The 19974-nt window shown below is 44.9% G+C and overlaps 1 protein-coding gene across 7 annotated transcripts in view; it reads left to right on the top strand.

Moving 5' to 3' along the window:
- Nucleotides 1-19974, top strand: part of SEMA5A (semaphorin 5A) — a 152986-nt gene that overhangs the window by 87060 nt on the left and 45952 nt on the right. For 6 of the 7 annotated variants that reach the window (XM_077933561.1, XM_077933558.1, XM_077933560.1 and 3 more), the window contains exons 6-10: nt 1698-1796; nt 4593-4806; nt 6568-6853; nt 13343-13478; nt 17422-17626. In XM_077933561.1, coding sequence (XP_077789687.1) covers nt 1698-1796; nt 4593-4806; nt 6568-6853; nt 13343-13478; nt 17422-17626 — 940 coding nt within the window. The remainder of the gene's footprint in view (nt 1-1697; nt 1797-4592; nt 4807-6567; nt 6854-13342; nt 13479-17421; nt 17627-19974) is intronic. The other variant, XM_077933559.1, reaches the window with a different exon arrangement.

The raw sequence follows: 19974 nt of genomic DNA on the forward strand, positions 1-19974 counted from the left end.
ACCACACTGCTCAGTGTGTGCATCTTTCCTGCCTAAAGACCTGTTGGGATCTGCTTACTGGATTGCACATTTGTGCAGTGTCCTATGTGAGTTAACTCCAGTTTGGACCCACACACACAGACCTCATGCAGATATTGCATCCAGTGCATGGACACTTGGCAGGCTTAGGAACTGGAGGGTTCGCCTTTGTGCATGCATGCTTAAAGTCCCACTCAAGAGTCTTTGTACTGTGGTTGCTCTCACACCACAGCAGAACAGTTGGAGCTATATTATTATGGGAACCTGCTAGTGTTTACCATGTTGGGTGCATGTTTTTGAGTTACAGTGAACTCCTTAGGCTTTGTTCTTTGGTCCTGGGACAAAGTCGGTAACCAGACTGAATTTCACTCAGCCTTGTCTGCAGACTTTCTGGGGTGCTGGAAGCACCTGAATGGTACAGCAAATAGACCCTTGTTGTTGTTTCCAAATTCAGTCCTTTGAGGGGGGTAGAGTGATAAAAGCAGGAAGCATATCTTTGCAGTTATAACAACCAATCATAATGCATTCTTACTTCTGGAAAAAGTCAGGCTGGAGGTTTAAAAATCTGCAGATGCAATTTTAAAACACTAGGACTATGAAAATAGAAACAAGCCTTACCAAATTTGTTTCCTGCTTGCATGACAACATATAGTACAGACACCAGAGATTATTTGGCGTTTACAAATCTTATAAAATCCATAATTCCCCTTGAGATAGTACTTCAAGGTAGAAATCTGAATACTCTTTGTTCTGCATACCCCAAAGCTATGGGCTGAATGCATTCTGTGACTGCAGTCGGTCTGTTTCATGCCACATATAATGGTAGCTGCATATATAGACCACAAAGGGTTGCCTTGGCATTGCCCACAACGCATACAGTTCTTGTATGGACAAGCTGACCTCCACAAAAATGTCCAGCTGCACATTTATGAGCACAGTCACAGCCAAGGCACCCTTGAATCATACTTTTGAAAGAGGCAGAAAAACTTGGAGATTGATTGATTCCTTTGACCAACTCTACGAATGTTTGACAGTTTCTGCATCGCCAGGTGTGGATGGTGCAGTGCCTGCTCCAAGGAGTGTCTGTTCCTCTGAAATTACCCCCACATATCAATAACTGAGTTTGCCACAATACTCCCTTTCTCCCTCCCCCTCCCTCCCTCTTTCAGCTTCCTTTATGAACCTGAGATAGTATGGCCCCAAAGAGTTATACCAAATCTAAAATGCCTGGAAGAGTTACAGGGTGCAAAATGTGAGCGCATGTAAAGAAAGGAATCGTAGAATTAGAGAGGACCATTGTGACATTTTAGTATTAGAAAATTCAATGTGCAATACAGCAAAGAATGGAGTACTGCATTGTTTGTTGGAGGTTGGAGGAAAAAAGAGCCTGAATTACTTGCATTAATTTTTTAGTGGCCCTTGCCACAGTTGAGTCAACTGCTACAACAAAGCATAGAGAAAGTGATGCAGCAGAGCTTCTCAAAAGGATCAATGGGTTTCTTGTAATTAGGAATTGATTGTAAATATAATCTGCACACACCTTCAGGTATAGTTTATCTGGTTTTTTCCCATACATAGTTTCATACCATAGGATACTGAAGAGCAGGTCAGGTTTTGCTTAGCATACTCTGCTTATGGGACATTGATGATCCTGTTTTCTCTTTCTCTTTTGATGTTAGGAAGAGTGCCAGAATTATATCCGTGTCCTTCTCATTGGTGGGGACAGACTCTTTGCATGTGGAACTAATGCGTTTACGCCCATTTGCACTAATCGGACGGTAAGAATATGGACAAATCCACACTACAGAATTAAACTGGATCAGAACTCATTCCTTCTTCTCAGGGAGCCCTGGATACTGGGATTGTGTGGGGTGGAAGGGTGCTAGGGCTGCCTGGGAGAACGCCCTTTCTGGGGAGATCCACCTGAGGCCCTTTTTGCAGTTCTTTACATGCTAGGCTCTGGTCCTGTTGGCAAGTTAAGAGAAGATTTTCAGCACATGTACCAAACTACAGTTTCCAAGATAGGAGGCAATACAAAAGTTAATTTGAAATATTATTATTATTATTTATACCCCGCCCTCCCCGGCCAAGACCGGGCTCATGGTGGCTAACACCAAATATATTAATACATTAAAAACACAAAATCAAATGATTAGTTAAAATACAATTCGAAATCACATTTAAAATCAAAATCAAATTAAAAGTTCACCAGGCCCAGCCACCCGTGCTGGTCCCATATGGGCCGATAGAAAGAGCCAAGGAGGCCACTTACATACAGGGTCCCATTGAAAGAAGGGGGTCAGACTGGGCCCAGACCAAAGGCTCGGCAGAACAGCTCCGTCTTGCAGGCCCTGCGGAAAGATGTCTCTTGTGACAGAGCATTCCACCAGGCTGGGGCCACAGCTGAAAAGGCTCTGGCCCTGGTCTAACCTCCTTGAGACCCGGGACCTCCAAGATGTTATTCTTTGTGGACCGTATAGGGTCCTCTGTGGGACATACCAGGAGAGGCGGTCCCGTAGGTACGAGGGTCCTAGGCCATATAGGGCTTTAAAGATTAAAACCAGCACCCTAAACCTGATCCTGTACTCCACCGGGAGCCAGTGCAGCTGGTAAAACACTGAATGAATGTGATCCCGTGGCGAGAGCCCCATAAGGAGCCTCGCCGCAGCATTCTGCACCCGCTGGAGTTTCTGGGTCAGCTTCAAGGGCAGCCCCACGTAGAGCGAGTTACAATAATCAAGCCTGGAGGTGACCGTCACATGGATCACTGTGGCCAGGTTGGGGCGGGAAAGGTAAGGGACCAGCTGCTTAGCACGCCAGAGGTGGAAAAATGCCGCTTTGCTGTAGCTGCAACATGTGCATCCATAAAAAGGGAGGCATTGCTTCTATAGAAATAGAACAAAATATAATAAATAGAAACAAATAAAGTAGGTAAGCAGTCATGATTATTGCTGCCAGCTGGAGGAAAGATGCAGAGGTAACTGGAAATATCTGGAGGTTTCTTAGCTGATGCTGTTCATGGCAATTCATAGGTTGAAATTAGATGAAATCTGTGGGAGAGCTTGCTTTAAAATTGGGGCTAACCTGAATACTATTCATGCAATTTCATTTTTATTATTATCAACCCCTTCCCTGGCCGTGCAGTTGGTTACAACCCCACTTAAGCCTCAGCCTGCAAGCCAGCACTGAGTTTCATGAGTCGTGGGGAGGAGTCTTTATGTGAGTTATGTAAAGGGAAAGGGACTGAAATTTTGTTCTGTTGAGATGGTGAGAAGGACCCTGAGTTTGATTGTTGTCAGAATTAGTTAATTTAAATTAAGCAAATTTAAATTATTTTAAAATAATAATCGAGAAATAAGGCCAATTTAAATTAAGATTTCCCCTTTTTGAAGTTCCTGTATTTATAGTTTGTTTCTATCACAATTAAGTCATTTTGGCTTGCAACCAAATGTAGTCTTTATGCTATCTAGAAGCACAATATAAACCTTTTGGTCATGATGTGCATATGCCTTGCAGAATTATACCCGCTCAGAGACAAGGAGCAGAATTGTGTGCGGTTCTTTCTATATACCTGTGAGGATATTAAGTAAGAGCAGTTAGTTGATCCAACAACCATGTTGTAAGTATCCAGAATGTCTGTACAGGACTGGCAGTTAACAAGGCAAATGTTTTTAGGTATCAGGTTGAAAAGTGCATAAATAGTCATATTTTGTCTGAATATGTTGCAGAAGTCAGAAAATTGACAGGCATGAAGCAAGAGTAGAAAAATAAGTACTCTAAGGATGGCCCAGTATAGCATCTCCTCTCATACCTTCAGTACCTGTGATGATTTGCTAGTCCCTGGATCCACTAGAAATCCCATATTAAATGCAACATGTAATTTTTTTGGAGCTTTAAAAAAAGTCCTTTGGTGGCTTCCTACACTACTGTGCCTCTCGCTTTGAGCAATGTCTAGAACTTGGGAAGAAAAATAACACAGCAGAACATAGATTCCGGATGCATGTTTGATGGCAGAGCCTCCTACACCAAGAGATCTATCACTCTGCCCCTGGTTTTATTTTCTGCTAGAAATTATTTATTTTTGTGCTCATTTATGTATTCATTTATAAGCTGCTTGTATCCTGAAGGCTTGAGGCTGGTAATGAAAGCAAAAGAATTCTAGCAAAAGAGAACCATATCCCATCATATCTCTGCTGGGTTAACTCTGGAAACAGGCTAGTCCCACAATGCTGCTGAGATTAGTGTACTCCAGTTAATGGGGCAGGTTCCTTTTAGAACACCTTTCTTTGCATTCTTACTGTTTGAATTTGATGCACAGATGGTATCATGAACAGGGAGACCATGCAATGCAATTAGAGTTAATGCTAGTGATTTTCTATTAGATTTCTTTCGATTGCAAAGTGTGCAAGTGGGAGTGCCGCCTTCTGTTTTCAGATACTCACCACAGAGCTAGAAAGTGGTTGTTGCTCTGTGTGAGAGGACTGAGAGATGCACGCTCTGTTGTGGCACGTAATGTTGTAGATTGATTTATGGTTTCCTGCTCAGTAATATGGTTTTAATTCCCTCCGCTGCAGCTAAATAACCTGGAAGAGACGCATGATCAGATCAGTGGCATGGCTCGCTGTCCATACAGCCCCCAGCACAACTCCACCGCTCTGCTTGCAAGCACTGGTGAGCTATATGCAGCAACAGTCATGGACTTCCCAGGAAGGGATCCTGCAATTTATCGCAGCTTGGGGGTGTTTCCTCCTCTCCGGACTGCACAGTACAACTCTAAGTGGCTTAATGGTGAGTGCAGAGACAACTGGTTGTTTACGTGAGTAAATATTGTTCTGAAGGAGCACAAGTCCTTTCTTGGTGCTTTTGAAAAGGTTGTTGCCTGTTTCTCCGGACTCTGGGAAAGTCTTCAACCACTGATGGTTTAAAGTTGGCAGTTCAGCATGGAAGGAGGGGGTGAGTGGGGAGGAAAAGGAGAGGAAAACATAGAGAGGAGGTGAGAGAGTGTAAGAAGAGGCAGGGACACGTCCACAGCTCAGTCTCAGAGGGCTTGCTTTGTGAGCAGAAGGTCATGGGTTCAGTCTCCTGCACTGTCAGCTATAAAGATCCTTGGCACATGGACTCCTTCTCAGTCTTTGGACTGCATCATTAAATTCATTGCTATTATTTTAATGCACATGGCAATTTACAGAGATGAGTGAGCAAAAGCACAAAAGACAGGCTTTGATCCCCAAGGAACTGGAAATGGAGGAATACCTACCAATCCAGATGGAAAGCTACACTGCTGGAAAAACTTAAAGGCTTGGGGATCCCACAGCAGACCCTGATAGCGACAGGCTTCGAGAAAGCTAGGACTACAATTCGCCAGCGTATCTGGGACGTAGAATTACAATGCCACATGAGCGAAATGATCAAACATCCAGCAATAAGGGACCATGGGAGAGGTTTCTCTCCAGCTAACTATCTGTCAGGTCTTCAGGTACCCAAATACAGACGGTATTTTACCCTCGCCAGATTTAACGTTCTCCCTTCTGCCTTACTTCAGGGCAGATTTGAGGGTAAACCATACACAGCACGGGTCTGTCCTTGTGGCTCGTTGGAAGTTGAAACTGCTTCACATGTATTATTACGTTGTCGTCTTTATGAGGATATACGTTTGACTTTTATTACACCTGTTTTGCATAAGTCCAGGAAAGAATCGGAATACCATAGTTTAAAACTACTGCTAGAGGACAAGAATCCCAAGACTACATTAAATGTAGCTAAATTCTGTGCGTCTGCAATCAATCGCAGGAAGCAAGTGGTATCCCATAATGACCAAACCCCTAAATGTTAATTACAGGGGGCACGCTAACAATTAATTTTAATTTTTATATTTAAATCCTTGTTATATTCATATTGTCCCTTGTATTTCTGATATTTTTATGATCTGTGATATTGTGTGTGTTGACGCTGGTCTGTGACCGTATTAATAAATTCATTCATTCATTCAACATGGTGAGAGAGACAAAGATGGCAAGGGACGAATGTGTACAAATGCATCAACTGTGCTTCAGCTTGATTACAATTGGGGATGAGGACTAAAAGACTCAGCGGAAGACCTTTCCAAAGGAAGGACCTGAAGAGTGAATGGATGGAACCAGTTAAAAGAGCAGGTGTCTGTAAGGCAGCTGAGCGTGGAGGAGTAAGCACCACCTGGCTGGAATATTCTCAAGTCATGCCCTAGGCTTCTTTAGGAGGAAGGGCAGGATATAACAACAACAACAATAGCAATAACAATAATTTATACCCCGCCCATCTGGCTGGGCTTCCCAACCACTCTGGGCGGCTTCCAACAAAATATTAAAATACAATAATGCATTGAACATTAAAAGCTTCCCTAAACAGGGATAATATAATAAATAAAGCATCAACAATTTAAATGTACAGATAGGTACTGTCACAATCACAAGTAGATGTGGCTTTTAAACAGCAACAGCAGTCCAGTGTAACATTTGTTTCTCCTTTTGAAAATAGTTGTTTTCTGATATTTTGTCTATCGATGCATTTCAGAACCAAATTTTGTGTCTTCTTATGACATTGGGAACTTCGTCTATTTCTTCTTCCGAGAGAACGCAGTGGAGTATGACTGTGGCAAAATAGTCTTTTCCCGAGCTGCTCGAGTTTGCAAGAATGACATTGGAGGCAGGTTCCTGCTGGAGGACACCTGGACCACCTTCATGAAAGCTCGTTTGAACTGCTCCCGCCCTGGAGAAATCCCATTTTACTACAATGAATTACAGAGTACGTTCTTCCTGCCAGAACTGGACTTAATCTACGGGATCTTTACCACTAATATGTATGTAGTTTATGAAATATTTTTATTTCTAGAATATTCAGAATGAATTAGAGAAAAGAGTTGTGCTGCCTGTTCCTCCTGGGAAATAGAATTGATACTGAACAAATTCTGAGACAAGGGCTCTTGGAGGAACGGAATAGGAAGTGTTGACGGAAATACATCCATCCATTGCTTATAGAAGTGCAGGTACCTGAGGGCAGGCAAACTTCTCAAACCAGAAAACTTTTGTTGATGGAGTTTTTAGATTAACACAACTGAATGGAAACTTCCTTCCTTGAAAGGAGTTTTATAATAATAATAATAATAATTTATTATTTATACCCCGCCCATCTGGCTGAGTTTCCCCAGCCACTCTGGGCGGCTCCCAATCAGTGTTAAAAACAGTACAGCGTTACATATTAAAAACTTCCCTGAACAAGGCTGCCTTAAGATGTCTTCTGAATATCAGGTAATTATTTATCTCTTTGACATCTAATGGGAGGGCGTTCCACAGGGCGGGCGCCACTACCGAGAAGGCCCTCTGTCTGGTTCCCTGTAGCCTCACTTCTCGCAATGAGGGAACCGCCAGAAGGCCCTCGGCGCTGGATCTCAGTGTCCGGGCTGAATGATGGGGGTGGAGACGCTCCTTCAGGTATACAGGACCGAGGCCGTTTAGGGCTTTAAAGGTCAGCACCAACACTTTGAATCGTGCTCGGAAACGTACTGGGAGCCAATGCAGGTCTCTCAGAACCGGTGTTATATGGTCCCGGCGGCCACTCCCAGTCACCAGTCTAGCTGCCGCATTCTGGATTAATTGCAGTTTCCGGGTCACCTTCAAAGGTAGCCCCACGTAGAGCGCGTTGCAGTAGTCCAAGCGTGAGATAACCAGAGCATGCACCACTCTGGCGAGACAGTTCGCGGGTAGGTAGGGTCTTAGCCTGCGTACCAGGTGGAGCTGGTAGACAGCTGCCCTGGACACAGAGTTAACCTGCGCCTCCATGGACAGCTGTGAGTCCAAAATGACTCCCAGGCTACGCACCTGGTCCTTTAGGGGCACAGTTACCCCATTCAAGACCAGGGAATCCCCCACACCAACCCGCTCCCTGTCCCCCAAAAACAGTACTTCTGTCTTGTCAGGATTCAACCTCAGTCTGTTAGCCGCCATCCATCCTCCAACCGCCTCCAGGCACTCACACAGGACCTTCACCGCCCTCACTGGTTCTGATTTAAAGGAGAGGTAGAGCTGGGTGTCATCTGCGTACTGATGAACACCCAGTCCAAACCCCCTGATGATCTCTCCCAGCGGCTTCATATAGATATTAAAAAGCATGGGGGAGAGGACAGAACCCTGAGGCACCCCACAAGTGAGAGCCCAGGGGTCTGAACACTCATCCCCCACCACCACTTTCTGGACACGGCCCAGGAGGAAGGAGCGGAACCACTGTATGACAGTGCCCCCAGCTCCCAACCCCTCTAGACGGTCCAGAAGGATGTTATGGTCGATGGTGTCAAAGGCCGCTGAGAGATCCAGCAGAACTAGGAAACAGCTCTCACCTTTGTCCCTAGCCCGCCGGAGATCATCAACCAGCGCGACCAAGGCAGTTTCAGTCCCATGGTGAGACCTGAATCCCGATTGGAAGGGATCCAAATGGTCCGTTTCCTCCAGGCGTGCTTGGAGTTGTTCAGCAACCACCCGCTCAATCACCTTGCCCAAGAATGGCAGATTTGAGACTGGGCGATAGTTGGCCAAATTGGCCGGGTCTAAAGATGTTTTTTTGAGAAGCGGTTTAATGACCGCCTCTTTCAGCGGGTCTGGGAAGGCTCCCTCACAGAGGGAAGCATTCACCACCCCGCAGAGCCCATCGCCCAGCCCTTCCCGGCTCGCTTTTATCAGCCAGGATGGGCAAGGATCAAGGAGACAGGTGGTCGGTTTCACTTTTCCAAGCAGCCTGTCCACATCCTCGGAGGTAACAGACTGGAATTGATCCCATGTAACAGGACCAGACAGAACTCTAGCACTCTCCCGCCCTGGCCCTGCTCCCACGGTGGAGTCTACCTCCTTCTGAATCTGAGCGATTTTATCTGCAAAAAACTTTGCAAAAGCATTGCAGGAGATCTTGGGGTCCCTACCAGGCCCCGGTGGTACAGGTGGTTCCGATAGATTGCGAACCACCTGAAAAAGTCTCCTGCTGCTGTTTTCTGCAGATGCAATGGAGGCGGCGAAGAAGGCCCTCTTCGCCGTCGCCATTGCCACTTGGTAGGCTCGACGTTGAGCTCTAACCCGTGTCCGGTCTGATTCAGAATGAGTTTTCCGCCACCGGCGCTCTAGCCGTCTCAACGATTGTTTCATCACCCTCAGCTCCGGGGAAAACCATGGGGCTGTCCGGGCTCCATGCAATCGGAGAGGGCGCTTCGGAGCCAGACAGTCAATAGCCCTGGTTAACTCCGCATTCCAGCGTGCCACCAGGGAATCAGCTGAAAGGCCATCAACTTGGGATAAAGCATCCCCTACCACTCTCTGGAAGCCAATTGGATCCATTAAGTGGCGGGGGCGGACCATCCGAATCGGTCCCACCTCCCTGCAGAGGGGAAGGGTTGCGGAGAAGTCCAGTTGCACCAGGAAGTGATCTGACCATGGCACTTCTTTTGTTTCGCTTTTAGTTAGTGTCAGATCACCAACATCCATAGAGGTGAACACCAAGTCTAAGGCATGTCCATGGCTATGAGTTGGGCCAAACTTATTCAGGGACAGCCCCATGGAGGCCATGCTTTCCACGAAGTCCCGAGCGGCCCCTTGTAAGGTCGTGTCGGCATGGATGTTAAAATCCCCCAGGACAACCAAGCTAGGTGTCTCCAGGAGCATATCCGCCACGACCTGAAGCAGCTCGGGCAGGGAATCCTTGGTGCAGCGGGGAGGTCGGTACACCAGTAGGAATCCTGTACTGCCCCTATTGCCCAACTTCCAGAACATGCACTCAGAGAACTGGGTCTTCCCAATAGGACGCCTGGTGCAGACTAATGACTTCCTAAAAATCACTGCAACCCCCCCTCCCCGCCCACATGACCTGGGTTGCTGTGCGTAAGAGAAACCTGGTGGGCAAGCAGCGGCAAGGACAGGCCCATCTGCTTCATCCAACCAGGTCTCTGTCACACATGCCAGGTCAAATCCTCCATCCACAATCAGGTCGTGGATGGCAGTGGTTTTATTCATCATTGACCTGGCATTGCACAGCAACACTTTCAGGTCATGTGGGTTTCCCTTGCTGAATCCAGTATCCTTCCGGTCAGGACCAGACCTGGAGGCAGGGATAGTCCTCAGACAACGACTAAACCTGCCTCCTCGGTAATGACATGGTCTGGTCTTAGCGTAACTCCTCCTCCTACCCATGATCACTGAGATCGGTTGTCCCAGTGCATCCCCCCCTGTGGAACATGCCCCAGCCATTTTGTTTGCTGGGACCCACTCCCAGGCAGCCCTGACCCCACCCCTTAAAAAGCAAAATACAAATTATATAATAATTTAACAGAATAATAATAATAAAATAATAATAATAATAATAATAATAATAATAATAATAATAATAATAAAAAACAAAACAGAACAAAATAAAACAAGAAACAATAGCGCTGACTAAATGCTTATCCCTCCCCAAGCAAAAATAAAATAATAAAATAATATAATATTATAAAAAACAACAACCACCATTTAAGGTGCTGCAAATTAAAAACAATTAAAACATTTAAAACCATTTTGTCCATTGCTGCCGGTAGCTGCTCAGGCCTCTAAACTGTAGTGGTAGTGCAGGCCCCGCCCCCTAGGCCGGATGGAGTTGGCAGAGGAGGGAGCAGTCTTCCCAACACTCACACCGCAGCAACAGCAGCCATGTCCCGGAAGCCTCTCTCAGGCCTCTTATGCTGTGACGGTGAGTGCAGGCCCCGCCCCCTAGGCCAGATGGAGTTGGCAGAAGAGGGAGCGGTCCTCCCAACACTCACGCAAACAGCAACAGCAGCTGTGTCCTGGAGGCCTTGATGGAGGCCCTGGCAGTGAGTGCAGGTCCTGCCCCCTAGGCCGGATGGAGATGGCAGAGGAGGGAGCAGTCTTCCCAACACTCACACAAGCAGCGGCAGCCGTGTCCTGGAGGCCTCTCTCAGGCCTCTTATGCTGTGACGGTGAGTGCAGGCCCCGCCCCCTAGGCCAGATGGAGTTGGCAGAAGAGGGAGCGGTCCTCCCAACACTCACGCAAACAGCAACAGCAGCTGTGTCCTGGAGGCCTTGATGGAGGCCCTGGCAGTGAGTGCAGGTCCTGCCCCCTAGGCCGGATGGAGATGGCAGAGGAGGGAGCAGTCTTCCCAACACTCACACAAGCAGCGGCAGCCGTGTCCTGGAGGCCTCTCTCAGGCCTCTTATGCTGTGACGGTGAGTGCAGGCCCCGCCCCCTAGGCCAGATGGAGTTGGCAGAAGAGGGAGCGGTCCTCCCAACACTCACGCAAACAGCAACAGCAGCCGTGTCCTGGAGGCCTTGATGGAGGCCCTGGCAGTGAGTGCAGGTCCTGCCCCCTAGGCCGGATGGAGATGGCAGAGGAGGGAGCAGTCTTCCCAACACTCACACAAGCAGCAGCAGCCGTTTTAAGCAGAGATTGGATGGCCACCTGTTATGTATGATCTAGTTGAGATCCCCTCATTGCAGGGTTGGACTAGATGACCGCAGGGGTCCCTTCCAACTCTGCAATTCTATGAGTCTGTGATTATATGTCTAAAGGAGCAGTTATTTATTAATTGAAATATTTGTCTCCTGTGCTTTCGGCTTCATTAAGAATCTCCAGTGCTACTAACAAGTCCATTAAAAACAATCATGAGATCCTTTTTTAAAAACAAAAGAAGCATAAAAACAAGCAGGCAAGGAAACACCTATAGTCACCACAGCGCAGCATCAATATCATGTAGTGTGGGAGAGCAGTTGATAACAGGCCAAAGGCCCTAAAGAGCAATACTGTTCAGATGTCATCAAGGAGGACCCATGGGGGCCTCTCAAGGCAGGGTGCAGAGTTCCAGAGCCTGCAAAGGAGAAGACCTCGTCCTCAGCTTCACCTGCTGAGAATGCAGCACAGGACCTTTTCTGTAATAACAGGACCGTCCTCCAAGATCTGAGTGTCCAGGCAAGGTCATGCAGGAGAAGGCAGTCCTTTAAATAAGTTTGGTCCTAAGTTGGGGGTTGGGGGGAGGGGCTTTAAAGGCAATGAACAACTTGATGAATTGAATTGGAAGCCAATGCAATTTATATAAATCAACTTCTTTCTGGTAGTTGTGGTAGCCCCAGTGTTGGTAGTGGAATACTTGTTTTAGGGAGTTGGATCACTCTAACAGTTTCACTTAAACAGAATGTTTTGTGTAAAAGTCTACCAACTCCTGTCTACATCTTTTCTTAGAAATAAATATAATGCTGGTGTTTTACCCCATGAATTATTTAGTTGAAGTACTTCCATATCTGCTTCCACTCAGCACTGAAGATCTTTTATCTTGCTTCAGCTAAACTTTTTATCAATATTCTTAAAACTTCCAATTCAATCTGCTGTTCTGCTGAGCTAGTTTTCCTTGTGCTTTTCTGACAGCACCAGCTTGTAATTTGCTCCTGTATCTGAGCCACTCAACTGAAAGCGCTCCTGCTTAGCAGCTCTGCATTGTGCCATCTCTTTCCCTGGAGGGCAGAACCTTTGGGTGATTAGCCGACCCAGGGCAATGATGATCTTAAACAAATGTTTAATGTGTTTTAAGATACACACAGGCTAGTCAGTCAAGAAGCATAGAGATGCTGTTCTGCAGTGACGCTGGAACTAAATGGAAGATAATAATAATAATAATAATAACAACAACAACAACAACAACAACAACAACACCTTTATTGTCATTGTACAACCTGTGTAAAATGAAATTAAACGAGCCTCCCCCCCAAAAAAACACTCGATCTCTTATCGAACAACACACCACCTAGACAGTTTTTTATTAGCTTCAGAGTGGCAGATTTCATTATTTCAATTTATGTTAGTGGGTGATAGTTGTTTAAAAAAATCCTGGATAAGTAGAGAGAGCTTTCCGCCCTCCTTAGATCCAGAATTTTGAGGGGTTTGGACAAACAAATGAAGTAAGATGTTGCACCTGCAAGCATGCCTTTTCTCCCTGCCAACCCCTAAATTGACAATGAGCAAACCACACCATTCTTGCCTCTTTCTTTCACAGATGAAATACATGTGGCTATTAGCATAGGGGTGGCCTGTGGCCCTTCAGATATCGTTGGACTCCATCTCACATCAGCATCTGCCAACCAGCTGTTGATCAGGAGCTGTAGTCCAGCAGCACAAGGAGGACCTTGGGTTTCCCACCTCTTTGTTAACATGCTAGCAGTGCCCTTTTATAGCTATGAAGGGAAAGAGTTGTATTTCAGTCTGCTTGAAGTACTTCATCTTTTGTTTGTGTGTGGTGTTGCTTGTGTGTGTTTCTTCTTCTTTTTTAAGGAACAGCATAGCAGTTTCAGCCGTTTGTGTATTCAACATGACTGCAATAACTCAGGTCTTCAGTGGGCCATTTAAGTTCCAAGAGAACTCCCGCTCTGCTTGGCTGCCTTACCCCAACCCTAACCCCAACTTTCAGGTACTTGGAGGGAAATAGGTGGGGGCAGGAGGGAGGTACTGAATCATATGAATTGTCTTTAAACTGATATTGCATTTTAAAAAGTAGCTGAGATGATGGGCGGATTGTTGTGTGTCAGCCCAGCATACTTCCAGTTTCCTTGTCATGATGGGATGATTAGGAAGAAGCTCTCTCTAAATTGCTATAGGAAATGCCCCTGTGAGGGTTCACCAGAAGGTGGTGTGCCCAACCTCACTTTGAGCCAATGGGCAGAAATCTTCCTAAGCAGCCACTTGGTAATGGGTGACATTAATCTAGACCAGGGAATAAAGCAGACCATTGTCATGGGCAATGTGGCTATGGACTGAATAAAACATGAGCAAATCGAGCCATCATTCCCACTAATGTGACTTGAGAGTGTGTGTTAGTGTACAGTGATAAATGGATGAATATTCTGTGAGGCTCTAAGCAAATGGCCTTCCAAGCAGCATCCTCTGAGGTCTTGTAATTACCTTCCGTGCCTCTACATTGGTTGAATGAATGATATGTTATCACCTGATGCAAACAAGCTCCATAGAATCATAGAATCATAGAATCATAGAATCATAGAGTTGGAAGAGACCACAAGGGCCATCGAGTCCAACCCCCTGCCAAGCAGGAAACACCATCAGAGCACTCCTGACATATGGTTGTCAAGCCTCTGCTTAAAGACCTCCAAAGAAGGAGACTCCACCACACTCCTTGGCAGCAAATTCCACTGTCGAACAGCTCTTACTGTCAGGAAGTTCTTCCTAATGTTTAGGTGGAATCTTCTTTCTTGTAGTTTAGATCCATTGCTCCGTGTCCGCTTCTCTGGAGCAGCAGAAAACAGCCTTTCTCCCTCCTCTATGTGACATCCTTTTATATATTTGAACATGGCTATCATATCACCCCTTAACCTCCTCTTCTCCAGGCTAAACATGCCCAGCTCCCTTAGCTCCAGAATGTCCCATCCTCAGAGATCACTGAGGGCATTTCTGCACTAAGAAGGAAGCACACCCAAAGTAGCACATCGCACATGGCAGGTGACCACCCTGAGGGTTGGTGATTTTGCCATGTTTCAACTTGGGCATTATGGAGTATGTGATCAGGGGAGCAAGATTAGAGCAGCAAAAACTACTGGTTTGCATCACTTCAGTTTATTCATTAGTTATATTAATTACCCTTAATACCCTGCAAGTAAATCTTTTCATTAAATTGGAAATGTGTATCCAGTTTTAACTCTGAACTATAGTGTACTCCAGAGATCAAAAATAAGGGGGAATAAATTTATAAAAATGATATTTAAAACGGGATTAGTTGTTTTGCAAGAGTGGAGATAGCCCTGTACTCATTATGACTACAGGGAAATATTTCTGTTCAACTGCAGTTGTGATCTCTGTCCTTACCATGCATTGATGTACACCTCTAATGATAACATGCTGCTAAAAACAGCTTCATTTGGGTATTTTGAGTGACATGTGTCACACATTGACATCCGTGTGGGTGCATACAAATGGCCCTAAAAAGAGGAGCCACTCTTCTCCATCAGTGTACTTGCCATGTTCTTGTTTCTCATACCTATCCTGAGTTGAGGTCAGGAACCAAATCCATTAATTTTCAATAGAATCTGTTTGAAAAGTTGCAATGTTGTGTAGTTCTCTTTAGAGCTAAGCTTTGAAGCCAATAAAACAATATATGTATATTTAAGAGCCTCAAAACAGTCCTCAGGAAGAAAACACGTTTAAATAAAAAATCAATCCAAAGTAACAGAAAATCAGAGAAACAATTATAGTTAATGGGTTGGGAAGGGGTGAACATGCTCACAACTGAAGAAAAAAGCTCTGTCTCACCAAAAGCACTATTTTTGACCCCAAAGGTTTAAATGGGTCAAGTTGTGGCATAGCTCTATCAGCAGTGCTTTTTTCTAGAAAAACTTCACTCACCATGAAGTTGCTACACTAAGTGCCACACTTTTGACAACAAAAAAGAGGTGCCAGGACTGTGTACACTTGAGTACCCCCTGAAAAAAAGCACTGCCTAGCACAGGGTCAGCAGACTTTTTCAGCAAGGGGCCGGTCCACTGTCCCTCAGACCTTGTTGGACTATATTGTGAAAAAAAATATGAACGAATTCCAATGCCTCTCAAATAACCCAGAGATGCATTTTAAATAAAAGTACACATTGTACTCATGTAAAAACACGCTGATTCCTGGACCGTCTGTGGGCCAGATTGAGAAGGCAATTGCGCCGGATCTGGCCCACGGGCCTTAGTTTGCCTACTCGTGGCCCTTTCAGGATCTGCTTCTTATATACACTGGGTGTCCGGTTGGGAAGTCTTGGATTGGTAAAACAGTGGCCAAAGTTGATAAGACCTGGGGTTAGAATTGCCATCAAAAGTCACCTAAAATCATGAGGTAATCTTGGAAATTCCTGCTTTGGAGAAGCCTCTAAGGAAGGTTAAGAGCAATAGAATGAGGCTTGATGAGACCAGTAGTACAACTCTTTCTCTGCAAGTGTCTCCCAGCCCCCACTCAGGAATGCAAGAAAAACTTTGAAAGGACATGGTACTCTTTGAATGTCCTTAGAAAAATATCATTGAATCTGGGTAGGCAGTGTGCAAACGCAGAATGCCAATTTTTATTATGGAGGTTTTAGCAAGTTCTCCCCAACTTCATCTCTATGGAGACAAAATTATTCTGTCCAAACACAAGTGAAGTCACAAGTGGATACAGAACTGGATAATTTCTCCCCTTCAGATGTCGAACAAGACACCCAGTCCTCATTTAAAGAACAAAATGATTGAGTATTAAAAGCCAAAGAGAGCTTAAAGACTTTATTTTATGAAACAGTTGTCTTGTTTCAGACAAACTGTGGGTTGGCTGCTGCCTTATGACATCATGAACCCCACCCCTCCTCAGACCAACGTCACAACTTGATTTTGTTCTTTAAAGTAGGTTGTTGGTTTTTTTTTAAAAAAGAAAAGATTGCTTAAATGTAACCACATGCAGCATTTTATTCTTAAAAAAATAACTGTTACTAACTCACCAGTAACAGTTTTGAAAAATAAAAAAGGAAGATGTCCTATCTGAGCCATCAGAGTCATCAGTGACTAATTGGCTGTTAAGTACAAGTGCCAGAGGCAACATGAAGGCAGGGAAACCTTGAGGTTGCTCAACAGGAGGGGGGAAAACAATTATTTCTGCTTGTTACCCTCCTCTGCATGCCTCTTGTGTGGAAAGGAAGGAGGCAACTTTGTACAGGCAGGAGAAAGGTGGTGTGGTAGACATGTAGACAATCTACCCTCAACCTGAGCATGATTTTAGACCCTTTGGAATTTGAGGATATGTAGGTCATCCTCTTCCTAATCAGCCTGAGAGAACACAGCAAGACGCTCTGCCTCCGGCCAGCGCTCTTCGGTCTGGCAAGATGGAGCTTGGCAAGGAATTTCCTGTCCCACCCTGGCTTTTGTCTCAGGCAAGGCCCCATGGCAGAGAAGAGGGCCCTTGAAGAGTTGTTGCTGCTGCAGCTGCAGGAGGAGGCATCTGTCAAAACCCTACATTCTCTTCCCATATATTTAGGATACATGTGTGAGATGGGCGCACAACCCTAGAGTCTGTCAAGACTGGCCCGTACGGGCAGGGGTACCTTTACCTTTATATGGCCACCAAAAAACCCTCCTCCTGCCTTTTTTCTTTCATTGCCCTTAATTGTATTATTTGCTATATTTATTTTGTCATATATTTGCAGAGGAAGTATGAATGACTTGCCAATGTGGAAAAACATTTTTCTTTGAAGTACATTGTGTAGCTCAATGACCAGTCATTACTGCACAAATTTATGTAAGAACTAGCTTGGGGATTCTCTTATCTAGGGATATGAAGGGTTTGGCTTCATTCGCTAAATCTTTTATTATGACAATAGTAGAAAACCTATGCCTTTTCAGTGTGGCACCATGGACCAGGGCGCATATCTGAATCTGACAGAGAGGAATCTCCAAGATGCCCAGAAATTTATTTTGATGCATGAAGTGATCCAGCCCATCTCACCCTTTCCTTACTTCATGGAAGACAACAGCCGTTTTTCCCACGTGGTGGTGGATGTGGTCCAAGGCAAGGAGATGCTTTTTCACATCATCTATTTGGCCACAGGTAAATGCTTTGTTAACAGCACTGGGAAATCCCCTGCTTCAGATATTTTTTTTTGGGGGGGGAAGAGGTGGTGGAGGTGTTTGATGGGAGGGACTGCTCATTAACCAGTCTGACTCTGCTTGTTAATCTTCTTGGCCCCAGTGTACCTTTTCTGATCTGTTGTGGAATACATGTTAATGGAGCTTCTATTACCATGGTTTTAAATAACCCCCAAGCTTTTTAGAGAAACTTCACTCCCTTGTTTTTGCCTTTCAATGTCCTTTTTACAAAGTTCCTCTTTTCAAATCACTTGTGACCATGTTTGACATTCCCAGCAAATGTCCACTTTCATACATGTTGCATTTGATAGCGCATAGTCACTGTTCCCGGTTGGTACAACAACACTTAAATCTCACACCAGGTTCCGGACACCACTTAAGTCCAGGATTGTGTGCTCCACCCTGACACATGTGCACCTACTTGGCCAGTTCCATCACCAAAAGTTCTGGGTACAATCATTTAGGGTATCTTAAAAATTAAAAAATCTCTGTGTTGTGACTGGAACACATATGTACCCAGCCTATATTGGAGTAATTGAAGTCTTCCATTACTGCAGTCTCCTTGATTTCATTATCCATCTCAAAATCCCCATAGGAATTTCATGGCATTGCTTGTGACAGGTAGATGTGGATCACATATTACTATTTCAAATTTTACATGTTTATCTGTGTGCTGCAGCTTTTATATTTTTACAATTTTGAAGTGCTTCATTCAAAGCAACCACATGGTACCTTATCTTATCTTACTTATTTATTTCCCATTTAAATTCTTCTTCATAGGATATACAACCACCCTCCTTCAACATAGCTTATGAAATGATAAAAACACAACAATTTAAAACCAGCTGTTCAAAATGCACACTAAATGACTCATAAAATAACATTCATAAAAATGATGAGTACATAACTGTAGATGCATCACACTTTGTGTGCATACATAAAACAGGGCTTTAAAAATACAATGTCATATATAATTTACAGCTTAGTAGTTTTAAACCAGATTTTACCCTGCAGAGTTCTTCACTTTCAGACAGTGTAATGTTGCAGATATTTACCCTCCTACCTGGCAGCACTAATGGAGGCAGGACTTATAGTGGAGAGCCTTGAATCTGCATATTGCATGTTTTCCTCGAAACATTAAATCGTATGGGAAGCAAAGGAAGCAAGTGAAACAGGGCCAAGGGATGCAGTATGAACCAGGAAAAAGCTAAGAGACAGAAATTACTCAGATGCAACTGATGATCTTTTGTATGTCTTTTGAGTTCTGAAGATTTTAAAAACACTAATACAGTGGTACCTCTGGTCACGTACTTAATTTGTTCCAGAGGTCCGTTCTTAACCTGAAGCACCACTTTTGCTAATGGGGCCTCCTGCTGATGCCGTGCCACCGGAGCACGATTTCTGTTCTCATCCTGAAGCAAAGTTCTTAACCCGAGGTACTATTTCTGGGTTAGCGGAGTCTGTAACCTGAAGCATATGTAACCCGAGGTACCACTGTAGTGTACAAAACTTCTCCCTCAATTCATTTTTATTTATAACCAACAACAGTGAGCTGCACAGCAAGTGTTTAGCTGGGAAAGTGTGTCTGTAGCAGAAGTCTTTTTAGCAGCAAGGTTGTAATTATGTGGATTTCTTTCAACTTGGCTGCTGTTAATTGCAGACAGAGCTCAAGAATGTTCATCCATTGTATCATATAGGAATGTTCCCTGACCCTCGTATACGGGTATGTTTTTGTTTAGGAGAACCACAGTGTCCTTGCCCATAGTAACTGGAGACACAGTGGTGTGTCATTTACACTCTGGATAGACCCAAAGTTGTTGAGCTAAAACTGCCTCTGTAGCCAACACCTTACCCTCCAGTTGTTGTTGGACTGTGGCTCCCATTATCAGCCCCAGCCAGCATGGCTAATGGTGGGGGGGGGGGGGCTGGGAGTTGCAGCAAAAAAAGAGAAATTAACCCTGAAGAGGTAAGCTTGGAAGGTGTTAGTGCCAGACTTAGGTAAAATGAGACAGGTTCCCATTGTTCACCTCTGCAGCCACAAATACATATACAGTGGTACCTTGAGTTACAGATGCTTTAGGTTACAAACACTTCAGGTTACAGACTCCGCTAACCTGGAAGTAGTACCTCGGGTTAAGAACTTTGCTTCAGGATGAGAACAGAAATCACGCGGCAGCAGCGGGAGGCTCCATTAGCTAAAGTGGTGCTTCAGGTTAAGAACAGTTTCAGGTTAAGAACGGACCTCCGGAACAAATTACCGTATTTTTCGCACGATTGGACGCACCGGACCATAGGACGCACCTAGTTTTT

Source organism: Podarcis muralis, chromosome 8 (assembly GCF_964188315.1).
Source record: "Podarcis muralis chromosome 8, rPodMur119.hap1.1, whole genome shotgun sequence".
Taxonomy (NCBI): Eukaryota; Metazoa; Chordata; class Lepidosauria; order Squamata; family Lacertidae; genus Podarcis; species Podarcis muralis.